Below are 21,264 nucleotides of genomic sequence, written 5' to 3'. Positions count from 1 at the left end.
ATTGACAATAATGGCGCCCAAGGTAGTTGTTGTTGACAATCACCGTAGTTACGAAATCACCATATATGGAGAAAACCCGCTCCAGGCTTCCGGCCTTATTGGACCGCAACGTCAAAACATGGACACTTCGGGCAGATCACGGATGAAGAAAATCGAGGATATTCCGTGAGTTTTGAGCATTTCCCAGCTGATCTTAAGTTGTAAACAGACTATAAGCTTAACATTGAAAACTTGATATTTTATTTAAATGGGACGATGAATCCCAGTATGGACCCAGACTGTGTTCCTTCTTCCTTCCTCTTCAGGTCTTTCCTCGATTTAAGCTAATAATAAATTTTATAAGTAAGCTTAAAATTTCATTGAGTTTTAATCACGCTTAGACTCGTTTCTTTTTTTGGGTTAGTGTCATTCCAGTTCAGTGATTTCTGGTTGCGTGTCGCTACCCATTTTCCAAAGCAAAGATGTTTTTTTATTGATTAAGCTTAAAGCTTATGTGTAAATTTCCTGTTACCTCGGCGGCAGAAGCTAAGATCAACAGAATATTTCAGAATATGTCACGAGTATACAATATCAGAAATTCCATATCTTTGCATTGTATTTAATTCAATGCAAGGGAACACTGCTTGAATACAAAATCAGCCTTGTTTGGTTATATTCACAGTCTTAGCTTGTAGCTGTAGTTAGAGAAATTATTTATTAATAAACTATTAACAGTTTTTAGATCTTGATAAAGTGTAGGTGGACCAATTATAAGGCAATTATCTTGTTTCGAACTGTGTAAACTGAAACTTGTGGTAATGGATGCATCTATGTAAAATACCCTTTGGCATTTGCCTTTTACAGGCATAACAATAAACATATGCATGCAATTTTCTTTCTCTCCCGTATGCATCACACACGAGTATTATTATTATTATTTTATTAAAAACTGGATCATTGGATAATGCAATTCAAGAGTTTTCATTGGCTTAGCCATCATGGGTTATGTGCCATTATACCATGCTCCACGAATATGGTAAGCGTACACATGATTTTTTTGGAGCGTTTTTATTTTTATTTTAGTTTAGTTTTCAATATTTTGGGGGTATTTTTAATAAAAGAATTATTCATTTCATTCACTCTTGACTGGTGTTGTGATGTTTATGGATTCTGGATTGAATGCCTTGGGTTTAAAGCTATCATGGTTTTACTCTCATGGAATTCCATACAACATGCACTCTTCATTCTTAATAGTCCTTTCCCATTACCAGAAATAAGTCAATTAAATAAATTTATACAAATGGCAATTTTTCGTAGGAAATATTTGATAAAATGCTGGGGATAGTAACAATTCTTATTAATTATTAATACTTCTTACAAACCCTTAGTAGTTAGAATCTGGAGTTGTCATGTATAATAGCTAATACAGATGAGACTAAGAGTTCAAAATGGGCTTTATATCCTCAAATGCATCAATTGAAACAACTGCAATCATTTTGATTTCTCATGATGTGTGACATAGACTATGTAATATTATTTATACTGCTTTTTTCAGATGGTACCACCATAACTTGACAAGGAACAGTACTGAAGTTTTACTTCTTTCTTATGGACGCCAAGGAAGTTATTTAATCAGACCAAGTAAAACCAACCCTGGACATTACACTGTGTCAGTCAAGTAGGTGGTGATGGTGACAGCTGGTTACAAGATTTAGATACAATCTGGTTAACCTAGGCTCATTGTACATCTTCCTTTGGGTTGCTTATTGGCAAAAGCAAACTCAGCATGTCAGTATCGTGTACCAATCAATCGGAGTTGACTCTTCATGTGGCTCTCGGTTGTGTATATATGTTGTTAATATTTCAGTTTAAACTCTCAAATGTAATGTTATGAGGTTCAATATTGTTCATCCAAATCAGTTATTTTTGTCACTTGTAGCCCATGAGTGACAAAAATAAGTCTGTGATGAGTTGTCAGTGAAGGAATGTGTGTCGTTTTTATTTATTTTGGCAGGAGCCTTGATTCTATAAAGCACTTTCCACTGGTTCTTCAAGGCACAAAGTTTGTGTTTGGAATAGGAGAATTTAATAATGTTGAGCAGTTGATGGAGCATTTTCAGAATTATCCCATCATTGGAGGAGAAACAGGTTTTGACATTTTACATAATTATACTGTCTTGACTTCAGTACTGCTAAACTAGAGAATGTCATCTCCTACCTAAGGCCGATCATCCACTCAATCATAGCAATAACAATGCTGGCATGTTGAAAGATGGCGCGTCAAAAAATGTTGCCTATGCACATAACACTGTAAGTGGGTGTAATAAGATATCTCATGCACCATCTTCTCAACAGGACAGCCTGTTACTCTTTCTCATCCGTATCCTTCCGAGGTTGAAGAGCCGTCAGTATATGATGATATAAGCAGACATGCAGTCTGTGGGAGCTCTTTTAACCACCACCGGCCCTTGTCTACTTCAAATTCATCTGAACAGGAACCAAAAGATATCAACTGGACTGTGAGTAGCACTGCTTTCTATTTTTGTGGAAAATGTTATGTATTTAAAAATACAATAAAGTAATTAAAAACACATATATATATATTTGTGAGACTCTCTTAGGCGGTAAACTTGGGATGCCATACTAATATAATGAAATATTCCTAAGATCGCAATAATTTAATTTATTTGTAAATACTGATTTGAATATATACTCATCATGGTTGACAGGTTGCCTCCAAGGAAGGCTTTCTTACCAAACAAGGAGCCATTCATAAAGTAAGTAATAGTTTTGTGGATCCATTGAACATTTTCTTTCCATCACAAAGTGTTCAATATGATTCCATTACTGACATCTGCCAGCTGGTCCAGGAACTACATGATGTGGTTTACAAGTCTCAGAAGGAAGAAAGGCCAGATCTAAGTATAGTATTGCTGTGTGAAGATGTTTCATTGAATGATTTGATTTCAATTTTTTTTAGAACTGGAAGAGAAGATGGTTTGTCACAAATAGAAACACGCTGCAATACTATAATGAACGAGGGGTAAGGATTGGTTGAGTATTTGCTCATCTTACAGTACCCAGTTTACCTCAATATACCATTATGACACCAGTTATACATGAATCATATTTACACCATTGCACTGTAGATTCAATATAGTTAAGGGTAATATTAGGATGTTGTAACTTGCTTAACTTCAGTAATAATTAATATTCTTTAAATTGGTCTTTAAAGTAACATGCCACTGCCAATCTGAGACAAGAAGGCTGAAAAAAGTGTTTCTATTCATAAATTGATTTCATAACGCATGCATGCAGTTAGGAAACCCAGAAAAGCACTGAACTTGCAATTGATAAGACCATGCACTGTCTTGTATTATGGTGAGACAGTACTGTGTGTTGTGATTCTCTAGAGAATGTGCACATCTCAACACCAAATGAACTATTTCCTACCTATTGACATAGTGGAATAGTTAAATAAAACAGAAATGACCAAACCCTGACCAGTTAAATCGATCACAGTGGAACCCTCTAAATATCTGATTATTAAATAAAATAATGTTTAACATAATTTATGTTTTGTCAGGATAAGAAACCTATCAGAATACTTGATCTTCGACTTGCAGAAGAAGCCTCTAAAAACAACACATGCGGAAAGCCAAATGCCTTTAGGTAACTGCTTAAATTAATGCAAGGAGAAGATTATGTCAAGTAAACAGAGTTCACAATTATAGCGGAACTCCCGCGGCCCAAAGGGCTGCCAAACAGAGCCCCATACTCATATATATCAGAAGCCGGTTAATGCTAACCCTGGATTAAAAAATAACCAAAGTATAAATTTTTCTTGTATACAAAACATTTAATGTTTTTCACTGCTTATGTTTTGTGTATTTTGAGATTATTCAAACTCAAAACAGAAGGCCAAACAATGTAAACAGAAAATCTCACCACAAAGTTACAGAACTTAAATAAAAATTCTCGCTTATTCTGGGTTAGCTTATCGGGCTTTGAAAAACCTGGCCCTCCGCTTTTAGGCTTGGCTAAATCTATATATTATTCTGAATGGTTAGATGGGACATACTGAGGCTAGACCATTGTGACCACACTTTATGTACCGCCAACTGTGCACACCAAAAGTCACACCAAAAGTTATAGTGTGAACAATATATGTAATAGTGAAATTTGTTATGTAAAATTTAGTGGTATACCGAGTGGTAGCAACACATGTGATATATGATACCATATTTTCTCTTTCAGCTTAGTTTTCCCCTATAGAACATTTCTTCTTTGTGCAGACACTGAGCAGGAAATGCAAGAATGGATTGATCTGCTGAAATGGAAACTTGTAACTTCCTATTTTTAGTTAATCATGTTTATTACTTTCACTGATTTGTTTATTTGTATTAGTAACATGACCTTGCTTTGATATTCTAACAAATATAATTTTTCTTTGGTAGGACAAAATCAAGCACAAAATGCGCAGTGGTAAGTTGTTCCTGCCAATGATTACACTAGGACATGCATTTAAAAAAAATAGTGTGTTCATGCACAGTTAAATAACAGTGTTATGTCCTTTGCTCCAAACATTACAAAATTACAAAATTTAGTTGCACAGGTTTTCTTCAATCCTTTTTGTTTTATTTTTTGTAAGAATCTTATTGTTATCTTTCTTTATTTGTGATACTTATTTGTTTCTTTGCTTAGTAACTGTTTGAAAGTTGTTCCTGGTGTTGGATGACATTGTGCTGGTCAACAGACATACAAGAGGATTCTTAAATATTTTGTGAATAGCTAACATAATGTTAGTACTGTTCTTAAGTTATGTGTACCACAGTTGTAGTTATTTATTGAGGTTTAGTTACAAACAAGACAGCAGTATTATGTAATCTGTACATTTTCATTCTGTTGACTGCTTAATTATATTTTTATGCACTAAAGAACAGAAAGAATAGATGTATTTGAATTAGCGTTTTGTTCATTTGGATAATAGGTACTGGACAAGTTTTGCTAATGTATGACCAGGTGCGTGAAATTCTCAGAGGTCTATAAACTACCAAAACAACATGCACAAAGACAAATATTCCTCAAACAGACCGAACTAACATTAACATAGCTAGTTTTAAACTACCACTTTAAAAATACGATCATCCATTCTCAGCAAATGTACATGCAACAGTGATATAAACAGATACTTGCAAATTAATTCCAAACAAAAATTGTTTCTCAAACAATTTTCTCTCTTTTTAAAAGCAAATTGGTGAAAATAATTTGTGACTGATCAGTCACTGCAGCTTGTATTGTAGCTTTCCAAAGCTTAGATGCTGTGTATAAGTATAATTTATTAATATATGCCCTGTTTAGTTTCTGTGTATTTTCATTGTTATCAGTACTTTGACTTGCCAAATTCAATTCAAAAAAATTCTCACAACCACTATAGAATATATTTTGAAATCCCTAAAAACATATTTTAAAATTTAACTGAAAAATAATCTATTAAAATGATGATCCTGTTTAAAATTCACATTCATTGTATATATTTTTCTGTGCACGACAACTGTAAGTGTCCCTAAAGTTTATTATTGATGACCAACGTGAATGGAAGTTCCCACACAAAGGGCACGTTATCAAATGTGTTCTGCTGCTTTAAAGTAATTCGTTGACTCCAAAGGACTCGTCAATAACAGCAGCAATTAGTGGATGATTATCGAGCTGAGCATTCGACGATTATTACTGGCAGATTTTGTATAGTTTACCCAGCTTTGCGAATTCGTTGCATTTCCATGTCTAATATAGATCCCCAAGTTTCCGTATTAAGAGGTCCAAGGTGGTTACCTGGTACGTCATCGTGTGATTTCACTTGGCTGTATTTGCCCTCAAGCCAACGCTTTTTCACCAGATTAGTTCCATAGTTTCTAATGAAAATACTTCGCCAACAGAAACTTGTTTGAATGTCCTTCTCGACTTCTTCGCGATCAAGCGACCTGCATTTTTTTTTCCATAGAAGATCGGAGTTGTAAATGAAGTCGAACCACTTCTTACAAGTTTGGGAGACTTGGCAAAGGCTTCTTATATCCAAGAAGGACATTATTTCGAGAATTATTTCAGGAGGAAGCGACTCGAGATTGTCAGCCATCTTCTGACTCTAACGGAGCAATGGCAGGTTACTTCTGAATATTTTAAACTCCGTTCACCTCTAAACTTGATGAAACCTGATAGATTTTCGAAATGGCGATGAAATCAGGATCAAGTTTTCACGAACAAGTACATCAAATCTGTACAGAACAAATCATTTTCACTTTCGCGTTGTTTCCTTTGTTTACACGCGTACTTTCCAGCTGACCACGGAATTAAAAGTGACAGCTGCCATAGTAACAGTTGTGCCCTCGGCTTGGTGATGAGGTCAATCGCCAAGGAGCAGCCATTTGAGAAAGCCCTGGGAACCCGGGAACGAAGTTATCGCATCAGTTCAGCGGTAATTTTGGAAAATGACACCAACATTCTGAATATTGTAACATAAGAGTACGATATCTGAAAGAAAAGGGCAACATTCTGACTAAAAGCTATGAAATTGGACTCGTTTAAACCTTTACTCAGTGGCCACTACATTTTAAATCCTGTGGCATGCTTATTGTATGTGATTTTGCGGTGCGTTCAGCCGTTTTGTGGATGGCTTTTCCCAGGAGAAGAATGTTCTCTCAGCTGGGTGAGTAAACTTACTGTACGCGTGTAATATCATTTTACGACTGTGAAGTTATCATCATGGTGCCTAGATCTTAAGTGATGCCATTCAGACCAATGTATGGACATTTTACAGGGCTTCCTTGGTTGTAATACCCATAAGAAATACATGTAAGATTACAGAAACCCAGGTACTTATCACGTAACCGAACTAATATTTTTACAGTCAAGCCCAATATTCAACCATGGTTCTCCTAGCATAGTCAATATCCGTCACAAAATGTATCATATCTTGTCCTTCCAGTTCATTCCAAAAAATATTCATATCCCTTCCAAAAACGTTTTTTGGAGTGACCCCCCGCCCCGCCTCCCAACCTCCACTTACTATTGTTCACCAACACATGTTATGACATGTTGAGGGTTATGTCATGTAGGTTATTTTTTCACATTAAAGGCTAATCTGTTTCAACCTGAAGATAACACTGTTAAAATCAAATATTAAACAATTTGTGCATTCATTAGCAATTCTTGTGACAAATTATTTTCATGTGATATAATATGTAAATTATATAATATAGCGTAATCTTTAGGTTGAAACTGATTAACCTAGATTTAAAACAACAAAATTTGAAAAGCAATTTGATTTACAACACATATGTTTCCTTCTACTAATTCTACTTTGCAAATCCAAAAACCCTGATCACTAATTTGAATGGCAGTAAATTTCAATTTTGGTACAATGATATAGGGTAGACTGGTACAGCTGTAGGGTATGGCTTGTTTCACATCAGATTGATTTTCCTTCATGGTGCAAGTAGTCACACTTTTCTGATTCATACTGTAATAAGATCAGTGAATGACTGAATCAAGGGGTACAAAATAACATATCACATTTTGTCTCCACAGCGAGACTTTGAGTTATTATCATTTCTAGTCATTGTGTTGGCTGTCAAAAACAGAAAATGGAAACCAGGTATATATTAAACTATTTATAATAACATTAATTTTCTTTTTAATTTCTTGATTTGTAATTTAGTTTCTGGTGGTTGTTAATTAGCAAGATGTGTTAGAAATCTGGGATAGGTTTACCAGGGCACAAAACAGTAAAATCTAGTAGTAACATGCTGTCTATACAAATAAGTTCTGTACTTGATGTTTTTGGAAACAGTGCAGCATGCTTTTCCTTGATACTTTTTTTCTCTTAATTTTCCTCATTTCAGCTTCTTGGCAAGAGGCAGCTTCCATGGTGTTCCTGTTTAGCAAAATTGCAAACTTCGTTCTTTTTGCCAGGTCAGATCTTAGACTTGGTCTTATTTATCTTATCTTTTGCTTAGGTGAGTGACTTGTGATATTCCATTCTTTAGACTTCTAACAGCTGCATTATGTGTAAACTGTTCTGTGCTGTACATATACTGTACTGTACTGCACTGTACCAAACCACATTGCACTAAACTCCATTGTGCTGTGAGCTTCAAATATGCTCAACAACTGTATTGTGCCAACTCCATTTGAACTGTCTATGACACTTCGTGTAATCAAATTATCTTGGTGTCCTGCTGTTCATAGCCTGTGTTGCAGGTGTATTTTAGGGAAGGGGTAGGAAGTCCTAGCGTGCCCTCCTTTCACCCCTCAACGCCTGTTATGCAGGCGAGCTGTTAGAGAACAAATAGACGTTTTTTACCCAGCAACCATTTTGAATTCCATTGTTTCAAACAGCTGTTATAATGTGATGCTCAGGGGTAATCTTGTATGTATTTGACCCCTAAGCATCTCATAAAAGCCATTTGAAACAATGGAATTCAAAATGGCTTCTGGATAAAAACATCTATTGCAGAACTTTAAACTGCAGGGTAAATATGGATTCAGACTACCAGGCACATTACATAATTTGCAGTGCCAATGTTAAAATGTTCATAGTCCTTGCCTGGTGCTATACCATTTCTGTTGAAAGGTTGCACAGTAGCTAGTACATTTGATGTACTATAATTAAATGTAAATCTTAATTTTCTTGGGAATGTTGTCAGATTGAAGGTGTATATTTTTTTCGTACCTTAAAATTTCAATCTTTTCTTTCCTGAGTTGGGAGCCAAGGGAGGTTTAGAGTGAAGTTTTTTGAATAAGTACCTTTAACTAATTCAAGATACTCTAAAGATGAAAGAGTTGGAGCAGTTTTCTAAAGTACAATCCATGTTTCTTTTCCTCAGTGTTATTTTTATTATTTCCTGAGCCATCATACAGTGGACCAGACGAGATACACTTCTTTAGAGGACCAGCACTTGATGTAAGATCTGAATCTTTTGTTTATACTTGTCTGTAATGTAAGGATGATAGTAGCAGTATTAAGTGACTAGAGTCTACCACAAGCTATCATTTGAGCAATCTTTGTAATGGTCTTTCCTTGTCAGTAATTTACTGAATTGTCAATTGACCTGAGTAGAGAGATGCACTGTCAACCTCATTCCCAGGGTCTCTCTTGAGTGGATGGCAGGAAGAAGAGAGACCCTGGGAACAAGGTTGATGCACTGTAATTTTAAGGAAGGGGAGTATAGTCAAGCCAGGCTTGTTCTAGAGCCACTTTAATCAAACTTTCATAGTAAAGGAGCTACGTCACTGTTTGCGCACATTGAAAAGTTTAGCCTCAATTTTTCAAATTTGTTGTTTGTAATCTGTGTTCATCTTCTCCATCCTTAGCCATCCTTGTTCCTTGATGGTTTATCATTATCTCTTTGGTGTTTTTCTATCTTATTAAACTGTAATTTCAGGTTTCCTACCATTTAAAGGTAATTTTGTATGTGGCCAAAATAACTCAAAATACCGTGACTGAGCTCCTTTAAGATCAATTGTTAACATGCAGCATATCTTTCAAATAACTTTTCCTGTTCTAGGATGCTCTGCGTGATGATCCATCTGTCACGTGGCTGGTGGAATTTTATGCTCCTTGGTGTCCACCATGTATCAGATTTGCTCCAACATTTGCTGAATTGTCACTAAGGTAGCACACTTTTTTTTTTCTAAATCAACTTCAACTATGTGGTACATTTTAATCTATTTCCCTTTACAGTAATGGCCCTTGAGTGCATTTTTTTGTCCATTTCTGTGGTGACTATAGAATGAAGGCTATTCATATAATTTGCAAGATTCACATTTTTACTGGTTTTCCTTTTTTTCTTTTACAATATAAAAATGCTAAATGCACTTGGTAATATGACAAGTGCTAATTCTGTAGTCGTTGAAAAGGGAAAAAAATAATGTCAATTGTTCATGGTTTGAGTGTCGTCGCCATAAGTAAATAATTTATTGTGAAGAATATTGACTTGCCTTTGACCGGCTTTTGTTTCTCATTGTTTCCCATTGAACTTTATTCTTACTTTTACAGATACAATCATAGTCACCTTAGATTTGGAAAACTTGATGTTGGAAAGTATCCAATCATAGCTGAAAAGTAAGCCTGTAAATTTAAAGTTTTATATGCAATTTCCCAGACATATTCTGGCTTTCTGAATCTGTTGCCTTTGTTCTCTGTAATGTTACTTTGTTATTTGAGATTTTGGAGAATACATGAACTATTTGAGAACTTCTTCTAAATGTATTTTTGTTTTGGCTAATTCATACAGTCAATGCTTTGCCTATCAGTCTACAAAATTGATGGTAAAAGGATTTGATTGCCTGACATGTTTATTTGTTCTTTTTTTTAATTCCCAGGCACAAGGTAGATGGATCTGCTGTTTCTAAGCAACTTCCAAGTTTGATTCTCTATGAAGGAGGAAAAGAGACAAAAAGGAGGCCATTAGTAGATAGGAGGGGTGTTATCACCAAATATACATTCACTGAGGTAAGGAGTGGCACATAGCCTTGTAGGACTTTATGAGCACAGTACAGTTCAGGAGCACAGTACAGTTCAGGGAGTAATGCCCAGGATGAATAACTTTGCAAGCATTTAGAAGATTGCTCACAGGTCCATTGAAGAGGCAGGTCAGTGGAGTTGTAAGCATGCCTGCAAGCCAGTTTAGATTATCCAAGAGTCTATCATATACAGACCAAATCTCCGGATCTTCTTGATGGGTTGTCAGTTCACCCTCATATGAAAGAAAAGATTCAGTTTTGTAGCTTTACACCTTTTTTGCACCAGATCTGGGCAAATCCATTTTGTAGAGAATTTGCCATGTTCAAAAGCTTATTAGGCTGGATTGACAAATACTTAATTTATTTTCAAATTGGACAGCCATCGTTTTGGATGGGGAGGGGAGGGGAGGGATAGGGGGCAGGTGTGGAGGGGGGAGGGGGGAGGGGCATCAACAAGAGGTCCCAACAGGCAACATTTGTGATCTTCCAGATCTAGCTGTGAGAAAGCAAATCTCCACTTTATATATGTCATAACTTTTCTTTTCTCATTGCAGGTCAATATTGAGCGTGATTTCAACTTAAAAGAACTGAAGAAAGCTGCAGAAGAGAAAGGAAAATTGAAAGAGAAGAATGCAAAGAAGGATAAGGACAAAGCAGGTTAAGGAGCAATATCCACAAAATCTTTGGCTCTGGAGCTTGCCAAAAGATTTCTGAGAACATTTAGACAAGTGAATTTTTAGTGCATTTTTTTTACAACAATTAGACAAATTTGTTTACATATTGCAACAAATTTATTTTATTAATGACTTCCTTTATTGTTGTTAGCTGCTTATCTGAATTTGTTTCTTAAGGAGAAATCCAATTTTCATCGCTGAATGGCGTGATCGGGTTAAGACGGCATTGTATAAACAAATTGTCCAATATTGACTAAAAAAAATCGTTATTTATCGCCGCGCCAAAGACTTCACGTTTCTTTTATTTTGTATTCGTTCATTTTATTTTTAAGAGTTGACTGCAGATCAAATAGCTCATTGTTTCTTTATCCGCTTCATCCTCAAGGCGTTTCGTTGTCTTGTGCGTGGCCCCCGTGCGTAGTATGAAGCGAGGAAGGAAGGAACTGGGGAGGGAAGTATAAAGAAACCCCAGGCACATTGAATAGGCCACTGAGTGTTGAGTCGCGGCGGTCTTGCGTGGGGCTCGACACTGTTTGCGCTTCGTGTGCGTCTCCCCAGCCTCTCGCGCGTTTGCGCGTTTCCCGCTATAAAAGAAGAGAAAGTTTTGCAACTTGTGAGAACTAACGAATCGTTTAACATTACGTTGTACATTGAGGCATTGTCAGTGGTCTTTCTCGGTGCATTTTATTATTCCTTTCCCATGGTATTCCATCTTTACTCTTCTGTTGCTGTCATTGGCTTATTGTAAACAAATACCTAAATTTAATCTTCAAATGATATAACAATCATGAAATAGCATCTGCGAGCTACAGAATACAAAATAAATTGTCATATAATTGTATTAAATATCGTGTGGTGTGAGTTTTCTGTTCTATTTTCTCATTAACCGATTGCACCCCACCCCCTCCCCTCGTTAACGCTCTTTAGCTGTATAAGTTGGAATCAGCGGATAAGTGTTGAAGAAAACTGCGAGGAACTATCGGCTGATAGCTTCCCCGCGGAAATTTGATGTTCCCAGACATAAACACTCTATTGTGTTTGATGTTCATCACTAAATTTTCTTCCGCGCGCCAGTTCAAAGATCAGATTGAATTGTGTTCAACTTTTTAAGATGAAAGGCGTCTAAGCAAAATGTAAACTTTGAAAAAGAAAACAGGCAAGTTGCGACTTTCAACTTTTTTCCTATAGGCCCGCATTTTCACGGACGAGTGCGATCCCTCTGGGTATTTTCCTCGGACGGGCACTGAGAGCAGATTCTGTCTTTCTGCCAATGAACAATATCGCGTCACTCGATCGATTTAAACCATTAAGAATCAGAGAAAATTTATCGTTGAACTATAACCAGTCATCATCCTTTGAACAGCCCACGCTTGAAGGGGAAAAAATGTCTTGTTTGAGAATTGAACTAACGCGTGTTGCATATGATCAGCGAAAGGACAGGAGAGTGTGAAGTGTAAGAGATATTGGCGTTAGCACAAGGAATTCCTTCGTAAATTATTTTTAGAGATGGTACCCAGTTCTCTTGCGGATAATGTTGCCACGTGCGTCCTGGAGTTACCGGGGCTAATTCCTGTCACATGATCTAGACTCTCCTGAGACACCTGGAGTGATCTCAAGTCATAAAAGAAAAACATCTATTCTGGGGGACGACTCTATTTCTCTTCACTTTCTTTCGTTGAGACCAAGTTAACCGTCTGTAATGTGACTCTGTCCGTAAGGAGAGGTTCACCGACTGTATGATACAACAGGCTACTTGATTCAACTGAAAGAATCCACTTCATTCAAAATTCCCGAGACAATGAACTGCAGTCTTTTCGGTCAGGCTAACACCCACGTCTGGTATGAGATATGGGTAGTCTTAAGTTCATGGATATATAATTCTTTGTAGACCAAAAAACTTTTGTAGTCTCGATGCTATGTGGAAAAATGTAATCAGTTTGAAATCTGGCGAAGAGGAATAACACAGATTAATCACTCCTGAGAGCTTCTTGACATCAAAACACTCTGGCCTAATTAATTCCAACAATAGTTATCTTAAGCTAAGCTGACGATCAAGTAGGTAAGAATTCATTTGAAAATACTGCAGAACGTAGTGAAGCTGTATGACCAGTCTTCATCTGGGCCCAGTTTAAAAGGCAATGAGTCCAGCAAGGAATCGTGCGAAGACTCTATAGTTTGGTAGTTACTGGCAATGAGACATTTCCGAAGGCGAATGTTTAACTATCCTGAGCAACCTTCGACCCTTAACGATTTTATTCCCCCATCCTAAACGATTTTCTTACACACCAAGGACGCGCTAAAAAGACCGAGTCTTTTAGCTTAATGTCGCGATCAGATAAACCTTTTAAACGACAACAAGATGACAAAAACTCGTAAATTTTTAACCTCCTAAAGGAAGTGTCCGTTACGGTTTTCATTTAGGGCCTCTTTTTGAGAAAATGTGAACAATTTTTCGCACTAATTTGTTGTGTCTTTCAAGTAAGCCGCTTTATTTCGATGTTTACACAGGGCAAAACCGACTATATTCTAAATCCCCGATAGATTGCGCTAGACTTTTTTGATGATATGTTGACACAGCTTTAGTTTGCATGAACCAAACCTTGTCGTGGATTATGATATCACCACAGGTTCTGTACCTATAAAACCAGCTGCCACTGCCATTGACATTGTCTGCGAAACCCGCGCTACTTCCAAAGTCACAGGCAAACCCCCGAGAGATAATATTTGTTCGTTGTCAATATCACAGAAAAGCTTTGAAAAGGTTTTCCGTCGTTTTATGTGAGTAGGAAAACCAGCCCGTGCTGTTTTCAGACAAAAATCGAGACAGTTATTAGAATAATCATTCCGGTTATAGAAGAGTTTGATTAACTTTCAAGGATATAACTGTAAGTCGCAATGAATTAAGCAATTGTCGGTATCTCACCTACGTGACAACGGCGAGAAAGAAATCACTTCAAACAGAAATCGCACGTAAAAGATGGAGGCGAACAACTGAAAATAAAGAGAACTGCCATTCTGTTTCTTGTCCTCAGTATTACAAATTAAAATTTCCTTTTTCAAATGGCTTCCTTCCTTAAAGGCCCCCAGAGGCCGCACAAAGCGTATATCTATTGTGATCGCTCTGGGATAGCTATAATTAATTGATTGTGAAAGGTATGTAATATATTGTGTCGAAAACGGCTAATTACTCGAACAGTTTGTTTTCTGTGCTGGCCAAATTCCGCCCACTACAAAAGACAAGCTACGCACTTCCGATAAATTTTGACATCAGGCGGCTTCTGAAAATCGGGATAAAATGATTCGCGGGAGAGAAAACTTAACCATCACAAATGAAGTCTTGTTAGTCCCAGTTTCAGCGATAAACCTGCGTTTCTCACATTGATTCCCTAAGGAGTGATTCTGGTTTTAAAGCGTTCCTGATAATGACAATTAAATCGATATAATTTCACCCATCGTGTGAACTCTTTTAAGCGTATTTTTAATCAGCGCAGTGAACCGACGATATATTTGCCACCTAAAACAAATTGACCAAATTTCATTCTATTAAACATCATAATAAATCCTTATTTGAACGGAACAATGGGCTTGCTTGATATTAATTCGAGCGCTCTCTGAAAAGCTCCGATGAAGGCGACATTGCGTCATTTTCAGGGCGACTTGATTTCGATGGGTTGGAGGTTTTAATCACTTTTTGAATGCGGGTTTTATTAGCTGGTTTGAATGACACCCTCTTAAACTGTTGACACCTGGTTAATTCCAATTCCAGCCTTTTATTAGGCATTTAGGAAAAGACACGTCTACAGAGTATTGCAACAAAAAAAAAAACGTGCGGTTCCCTCAACTGGAAAGAAAACCAAACCCAAAGCGATTTTCGTTGGACAGCCGGCGGCGGGTTAATCAATCGAAGAACATGAGGTTTCTTTGGATCTTCGTTATTTGTTTATGTTTCTCTAAAGAGAGCGAGTCAGTTTGGTGGTGAGTAATTTTCATTGCTAACTTACCTTCGTTTTTGTTGAGTCATGTCAACCTGTTCAAACATCGCCGGTGAAGAGGAATGGGAGGAATTTAACTGATTTTCCTTCGTCTGTTATTTCCAGGACGTTAGGGACACACACGCCACTTTCTACGGATCCGGCAAAGAAGGCAGCTCTTATGTGTTTTACAACTCCACAGCTTAACACAAAACAAAGAGACCTCTGCCGGAGACACCCAACTCTGATGGCTAGTGTCGCTAAGGGAGCGAAAGAAGCCGTCGAAGAATGCCAGATTCAGTTTCGTTTGAGACGATGGAATTGTTCTGCTGTGCCTGAATCAGGTACACTATTCGATCCCATACTGAAACGAGGTAAGTGTCTAGATTTAAAGTATTACACATGATTCCCTGAGTTGACAGGTTTAAGATCTGTTTACTTAAACCAAGAGGTTTCGTTTTCTTAGCGATAGAGAGTTTATTTGTCAGGAGCTGGGGCAGACAAGGTTATCAGTCCACTTTTAAAAACTCATGCGGCGCTCGATTGAGTGAAAGTTATTCCATTTATCAACAGTTAGTTGAGTTGTGTGTCTGTAGGCCGTTAAACGAAATAAGGTAATAACTTTATACCTTATTCATAGGCGCTACGCTTGTGATCTTGAAGTCGCTTTTGTTGTGTGAAAATGACACATTGGCCGATTTTTTTATTGTTTACAGAAGAAAGAGTTTTATAAATTTTCAAGGCCACGAAATAGCGCGCAAGTTTTGTCTTACCTGATTACAAATTTCCCTGACCCTGTTAAGACGTGATACTATTAACGAAACTAATGATGAAAAAAAGTTGCTTTTTTAACCCCCTTTGAAGCGATAAAAAATCGGAGAGGAAAGAAAAACAACTCGTCACCGTGACGAATGAAACAACTTGGAAAGCTATTAAATTTTTAAAACTTTGAGGCGATGCCAGAACTGTGGTTTCACGATCGTCTTGTAACACTGTTATGGCTCTTGCTCGGAAGAGGATTTTTAATTAGGACAACAGTTAGTTTTCTATAGCTAAAATAATTTTAGTATTTTGACTTTTCTTGTAAACTTAAGGTATTACCATTAAGTTGCGATGGTGAACCACACTGAGTTATCTAGGATGTCCTGTTTGGAGAAGTCAATCAACTGATTCGTAGTTCTCAAGCACTGCATTGTTGAACCACAATCACATTTTGAACCTGTTACGTGATGAAATGATTCCTCTTTTAAAAGACCAACTTTTGAAATTTTGTTCTGAAAAATGCATTAGTTGATTTGCCCTAATCCACGGCTTGAAATTGGAAGGAAACCCCAAAATTATTGCTATTGCAAGTGAAAAACACTGATAAAAGACAAAGTAAATAGCTTCAGGCAAGTTAGACTTATTCACTTTTGTAAAATTCCACGGCCTCCAAAACTGAAAGGTTTTATATATGTGTTCAGTCATGTCTGAAGAAAATACCGCACAGCTAGGTGCGGTCACCGATTAGTTCAATTTCCTGGGGAAATGGCTGTTTCGACAAGATGTTTATTCTATTTACAGCGTACGGGATTGCACGTTGTGTTCGTTCTGTGACCGAGACGTTGTAATTTTGAGTCTTTTTGGTGTTCAATTTCGCGCTCCTAGTCAAGTTTAAACTTCACTGAAAGGAAGAGAAACACAAAGGAACATTTGTACAAACAGCGGTAATTTTACAGTATATCTGCATATAGGGCTCAATTTCATTTGTGTGCGAAATTCGATTAAGTATCACATAAAAAAGAATGTAAAAAACATTCAAGAACCTTAAAAATAACGAACAAAAAGACAGGACTAGAGACTCTCAATAGCTGTGTGCCTCGACTGGGCTTCATAATTGTGCCATACCTTGGATATAAGCTCGGAATACTCGATGCAGTCTCTTTAGAAAGAAAGCAAGTTTCAATTAACATTTTTGGTTGATCTAAAGCTTAGAAATATACTGTGGTTACGATTTTTGCCACTTTAACAGTCGCAGTGTTATCTACTCGAGAAATTCGCACAAGACTTAATTAGTAAAAATTAACAATTTTATAATATTCTTGAGTCTGGACATCAAAGTCTATAGATAAGGCCATAGCGCCCGTAAACCAAAGTTCTCGTTGTTTAATCAGCGTGTTTTCAGCACACTACGCATTCCAGGTCACAGTCCTAGATAGTGTCATTAGTTCTAGCGTTCCGTGCAGCACTCAGCAAATAACCGGCGCTGCTAAGGCTTCAGACAGTACTTGACAGCCTCTTGTGTACTGTGATTTAATAGTTAGGGTAGCTTGACCGCCGTCTCAGTTTTCAACGTAACAACTTCTTAACTCAAAGTTACTCTTTAGTTCGAATGCAATTTAGCTAATCATTGACAATTACGGTATTGGTTTTCGTCCATCGAAAGCGTTGAGGAGCACTGACAACGCCACGAAAATTAGGTCGGGGTTGGATGTGTCCCGGAGATGGCTCGGTAGAGTCCAACCCGGGCTCCCACATAGGGGAGGTGCTAGGGTGGTTGTAGTGGAGTTGCTTGCCTCTCGTACTTTGTGCTAGTGTCGCTTTCTCTCAGCATCTGCTCCTCGGAGTAGTACTGTTCTAACCAAAGCTGATTTGTGCAAATATTAAGGTTAAATATGCAATCCAACAGATTTTAAGTATTCTCTCCAAAGGCAAATTTTATCAGTGGATAGAAAACAGAAATTTCCAGAAGCACGATTGTCATATATGACAGCACATCTAGCACTGAATTTATTGTAGCATCATCTAAATAAATGCTAGTTATTATTTTTGTTGCAGGTTTGTTTTTGTTAGAAGTTTATGTTTGTTGGGGGTTTCGTGTCCTTACCCAGCATTCTTGAAATTTATCTCAGCTAGACTAAACAAATTTGTAACAGGCCAAGGTTACCTCTTGTTATCTTAAGAGAACTGATTACGAAATATAAGTCCACTGAAAACTGTTATCACAAAGTAAAAACAAGACTTATGGAAAACTCTTTAATGAATTGAATTTTTCGCTCGAATGCATGTGAAACTTTTTGTGCGCGAAGACCGGAGCGTCTTGAAAGAAACTGATAACATCATAACATGGACCGTTTTCATTTCTGGAGAAATTTATACCGGCTTTAGTAATGGCTAAGAAAACTAGGTTCTCATACTGCTCCCATACTGGACCATGCTGAAGTAAAACCGCAAACCGCAAATAACCTAAACTAGTCTGGAGAATCTAAACCTTTTCCATGAGAACTTGAATACCGAAGTTGTTCGACAAAAAAACATCTTGTAGTGTTGTCTTTTTGTCAAAAAGATTGTTACAACATCTCAAGAGCGAAGTTCGTGTCATAACATTTTACCTAAGAAAACAATTTAGCTTTTTAACTAAACTCTCATCCGCTGATTGAACGAAATGTAAATTTGTTTGCTTTTATGGAATACCCACATGAAGACGATGCGACATCGTGTTTTGTACTAAGAACTGGAAAAGATTGACTGTTAACTTCGAAAAGGAATGGATGGAAAAAAAACCCACGTGCCTAGTGGTCCTAACAAGCATATTAGGTTTACTTGCCTGCTTGTAAGTGTATGGAGAGAATTATATTATTCCTCACTGAAATATGCCAACCTTGGCAAACGAGAATCTGTGCATTCCTCGCACATTCCACAGTTAGGTTACCTTGCAATATTTTTAATTTAGAGCTGCCCCTAGAATTCTAAGTAAAACTGTTTTCTTTTGCACGGTCATTTTAATATGCCACCAACGTTTGTCCCGCCAAGTACGGTCAGTTCGTTGTATATGTTAACCTCCTTTAAGTCCCGCATATTCCTTGATGTATACTTTTAAGCGCCCGGTATATACGTTCAGCAGGGATTTAACAATTCACCCAATCAGGTTTCTTGTCTGAGCGCGTTTGGTCAGTTGAAGTCATTTTCTAATTAATTAGCAGAAGCGTTACTTTAAAGTGGGACTATGAAATCTGGAGGTCCTTCCCCTAAGAATTTTATGATACGTTATTTATTGCCTCCCTAGCAAGTCCAGAGTCAGCTTATCTACACGCCATTACAGCAGCTGGTGTCGCCCATGCTGTCACGGCCTCCTGTAGCGCTGGCGATACTGAGAGTTGTGACTGTGACCGTTCATTGAGTGGCGCAACACAGAAGGGTTGGACTTGGTCAGGTTGTAGTAGTAACATCAAGTTTGGAAGTTGGTTTTCAGAGCAGTTCACTGACGCTCGAGCCAGAGGAAACAGTCCACGAGCTGTCATGAACAGACACAACAGCAAAGCGGGAAGGAAGGTAAATAATGTTCTGTGAAATTTCATCCTTTTTCGTTTCTATGTTTTTTGTTCGTTTCGCTGCACTCTCTCCCAGGAGTAAAGAAACTAATTTTTAATTTCTCTTTATGGAAATACATGTACATGTTTAGAACAAAGCTTTATCGTGAAAAATAGCAAAAACTGAATGTAGCTTTTTGCAAGTACGACGTAACACGGTTTCTTCAGGTTTTCAGATTCAAGATGGCAATGTCTCACTTGAGATAGCGGAAATAGCTATCCATTATGGCCACAATTGGGAATTAACTAATTTGAAATACACTTACTTAAATGACTACGGTTTCCGCTATAAATGTGATTAATGGCAGGCTAAATAACATTACTAATTTCAGCTAGAAAAGCTTGTTATTTTAAGATGGCGCGTAAATTCGTGTTATTTTTTAATTTTATATCAGGCGCTGTCGAAATTAATATGGCGAAAATGCAAATGCCATGGTTTATCCGGCTCATGCTCCTTGAAAACGTGTTGGATGCAACAACCTTCTTTCCGTCAAGTCGGTGATCATCTTAAACAAAAGTACGACAGTGCAGCGGAAATGATTATCAAACTGAACAGGAGAGGAAAAGAAAGACTGAAGCCAAGAAACACTCACTTAAAGCGACCTACAGATGCAGACTTACTATACTACCAACCATCACCCAATTACTGTGACGCTGATGCAAGCGAGGGAACCCTCGGGACTGCGGGTCGTGAGTGCAACATTTCCTCTTCTGGAATCGACGGTTGTGAGTTGTTGTGTTGTGGGCGTGGCCACAACATTCAGCAGGTCAAGGTTACACGAAATTGCAATTGTATATTTCTTTGGTGTTGTCAAGTGAAATGTCAGAAGTGTAAGGAGATTGTGAACATGTACACTTGTAAGTAATTTTTCTAAGCCAGGACAGAAAAACTGTAAAATATATTTTTGTTAACTTGTAGATATTTCGAGCGACTTCTCGTAAATTCGTTCTGAATAGCTAACATTATCGCCGGCATTCGGATTTAGCGGTCAACTGTGAGATTTTAGGTGTTTCCCTGATACAGAAAGCCTTCTTTGGTCACAAATACAATGTTCCACAAAAAGACAGGGAAAGCCCGAATGCGACTTAAACTTAAGTTATAGATAATATAAGTTAAGATGCGAACTGTTAAGCCAAAGGCTAACAGAGATTTCCATATCAAAGTGGACTATAAATCTAGCAAAGATGGGTTGGGGGAGAGATTACATCATGGTTGAGCCGTTCTTGAGAATTTTCATTAACCATATCAGATTAAACGGTTTTAATAAAATCCAAAATATATAGTTGTTAATTACTAGAACTACGTAGGCAAGAATAGCAGGTTCCAATAAACATGAACAACGTTATAGAAAATTGTTAATTTGTTTTGTTTTATAAGGTAGATGGTGGATTAAGTTGACATGTACATATTGTATCATAAAAAAACAGCAAAAGAATCTTGTAATAAGACACTTGTTTTTAGATATAAAATAAACAAAATTTGGGAGAAAAGTAGGTAGTTTATCAACTTTCTCAATGTTGGTCTGTGAGCGTTGAAAGAGAAGGTGAGGTGGAGAGTAGACGGCCACAAAAACAACCCCAGCGAAATATACAACCGTTTTGGAGGTAGGCCCAGGGTCTGTCAGGTGAACTTCATGACCTCGTAACGGACGGAAACACAGAAATTTCTGGGACATTTTTTAAAAGCAGTTTTCTCGTCAAACTTACAAAATAAAACTTGCTGCTTTGCAGGTAAGCCATGCAGTGCAGTCTTGTTTTCCCCAATGTTTC

At 37.3% G+C, this 21,264-nt stretch overlaps 3 protein-coding genes across 5 annotated transcripts; all 3 read left to right on the top strand.

Moving 5' to 3' along the window:
* Positions 1-10: 10 nt before the first annotated feature.
* LOC145470750 (dual adapter for phosphotyrosine and 3-phosphotyrosine and 3-phosphoinositide-like) lies at positions 11-6,532 on the top strand. 2 transcript variants are annotated; one of them, XM_081454579.1, is made up of 10 exons: positions 11-165; positions 1,535-1,657; positions 1,994-2,127; positions 2,335-2,498; positions 2,709-2,756; positions 2,960-3,022; positions 3,566-3,651; positions 4,237-4,324; positions 4,437-4,464; positions 4,684-6,532. In XM_081454579.1, the coding sequence occupies exons 1-10, from the start codon at positions 11-13 to the stop codon at positions 4,692-4,694; spliced, it is 900 nt and encodes a 299-aa protein (XP_081310705.1). In that variant the 3' UTR covers positions 4,695-6,532. The 2 variants fall into 2 exon arrangements, with proteins under 2 accessions (XP_081310705.1, XP_081310704.1); XM_081454578.1 differs by having other exon boundaries at positions 4,437-6,532.
* Positions 6,533-6,603: 71 nt separating this feature from the next.
* On the top strand, positions 6,604-11,503 carry LOC145470751 (thioredoxin-related transmembrane protein 2-B-like). 2 transcript variants are annotated; one of them, XM_081454581.1, is made up of 7 exons: positions 7,527-7,630; positions 7,878-7,991; positions 8,862-8,938; positions 9,543-9,649; positions 10,034-10,099; positions 10,360-10,489; positions 11,055-11,503. In XM_081454581.1, exons 2-7 carry the CDS (start codon positions 7,901-7,903, stop codon positions 11,160-11,162), a joined length of 579 nt encoding a protein of 192 aa, XP_081310707.1. In that variant the 5' UTR covers positions 7,527-7,630; positions 7,878-7,900; the 3' UTR covers positions 11,163-11,503. The 2 variants fall into 2 exon arrangements, with proteins under 2 accessions (XP_081310706.1, XP_081310707.1); XM_081454580.1 differs by having other exon boundaries at positions 6,604-7,991.
* A 3,319-nt stretch (positions 11,504-14,822) lies between these two features.
* Positions 14,823-20,528, top strand: LOC145470090 (protein Wnt-3a-like). The gene is made up of 4 exons (XM_081453916.1): positions 14,823-15,149; positions 15,272-15,519; positions 19,191-19,456; positions 19,890-20,528. Exons 1-4 carry the CDS (start codon positions 15,085-15,087, stop codon positions 20,358-20,360), a joined length of 1,050 nt encoding a protein of 349 aa, XP_081310042.1. The 5' UTR covers positions 14,823-15,084; the 3' UTR covers positions 20,361-20,528.
* Positions 20,529-21,264: the final 736 nt, after the last annotated feature.

This window comes from Orbicella franksi, chromosome 15, assembly GCF_964199315.1.
Source record: "Orbicella franksi chromosome 15, jaOrbFran1.1, whole genome shotgun sequence".
In the NCBI taxonomy this organism is placed as follows: domain Eukaryota; kingdom Metazoa; phylum Cnidaria; class Anthozoa; order Scleractinia; family Merulinidae; genus Orbicella; species Orbicella franksi.
The sequence above is the reverse complement of the archived record's forward strand: the minus strand, read 5'-3'. Positions and strand labels throughout refer to the sequence as shown.

Excerpts from the sequence above, each read along its gene's own strand:
- LOC145470090 (XM_081453916.1), top strand. The coding sequence starts at position 15,085 with ATGAGGTTTCTTTGGATCTTCGTTATTTGTTTATGTTTCTCTAAAGAG. Across the intron at positions 15,150-15,271 it reads GAGAGCGAGTCAGTTTGGTG|GACGTTAGGGACACACACGC; the intron begins GTGAGTAATTTT and ends TGTTATTTCCAG. Across the intron at positions 15,520-19,190 it reads CGATCCCATACTGAAACGAG|CAAGTCCAGAGTCAGCTTAT; the intron begins GTAAGTGTCTAG and ends TTGCCTCCCTAG.
- LOC145470750 (XM_081454578.1), top strand. The coding sequence starts at position 11 with ATGGCGCCCAAGGTAGTTGTTGTTGACAATCACCGTAGTTACGAAATC. Across the intron at positions 3,652-4,236 it reads GGAAAGCCAAATGCCTTTAG|CTTAGTTTTCCCCTATAGAA; the intron begins GTAACTGCTTAA and ends TTTCTCTTTCAG. Across the intron at positions 4,325-4,436 it reads ATCTGCTGAAATGGAAACTT|GACAAAATCAAGCACAAAAT; the intron begins GTAACTTCCTAT and ends TTTCTTTGGTAG.
- LOC145470751 (XM_081454580.1), top strand. The coding sequence starts at position 7,832 with ATGCTTTTCCTTGATACTTTTTTTCTCTTAATTTTCCTCATTTCAGCT. Across the intron at positions 7,992-8,861 it reads TTATCTTATCTTTTGCTTAG|TGTTATTTTTATTATTTCCT; the intron begins GTGAGTGACTTG and ends TCTTTTCCTCAG. Across the intron at positions 10,490-11,054 it reads CCAAATATACATTCACTGAG|GTCAATATTGAGCGTGATTT; the intron begins GTAAGGAGTGGC and ends TTCTCATTGCAG.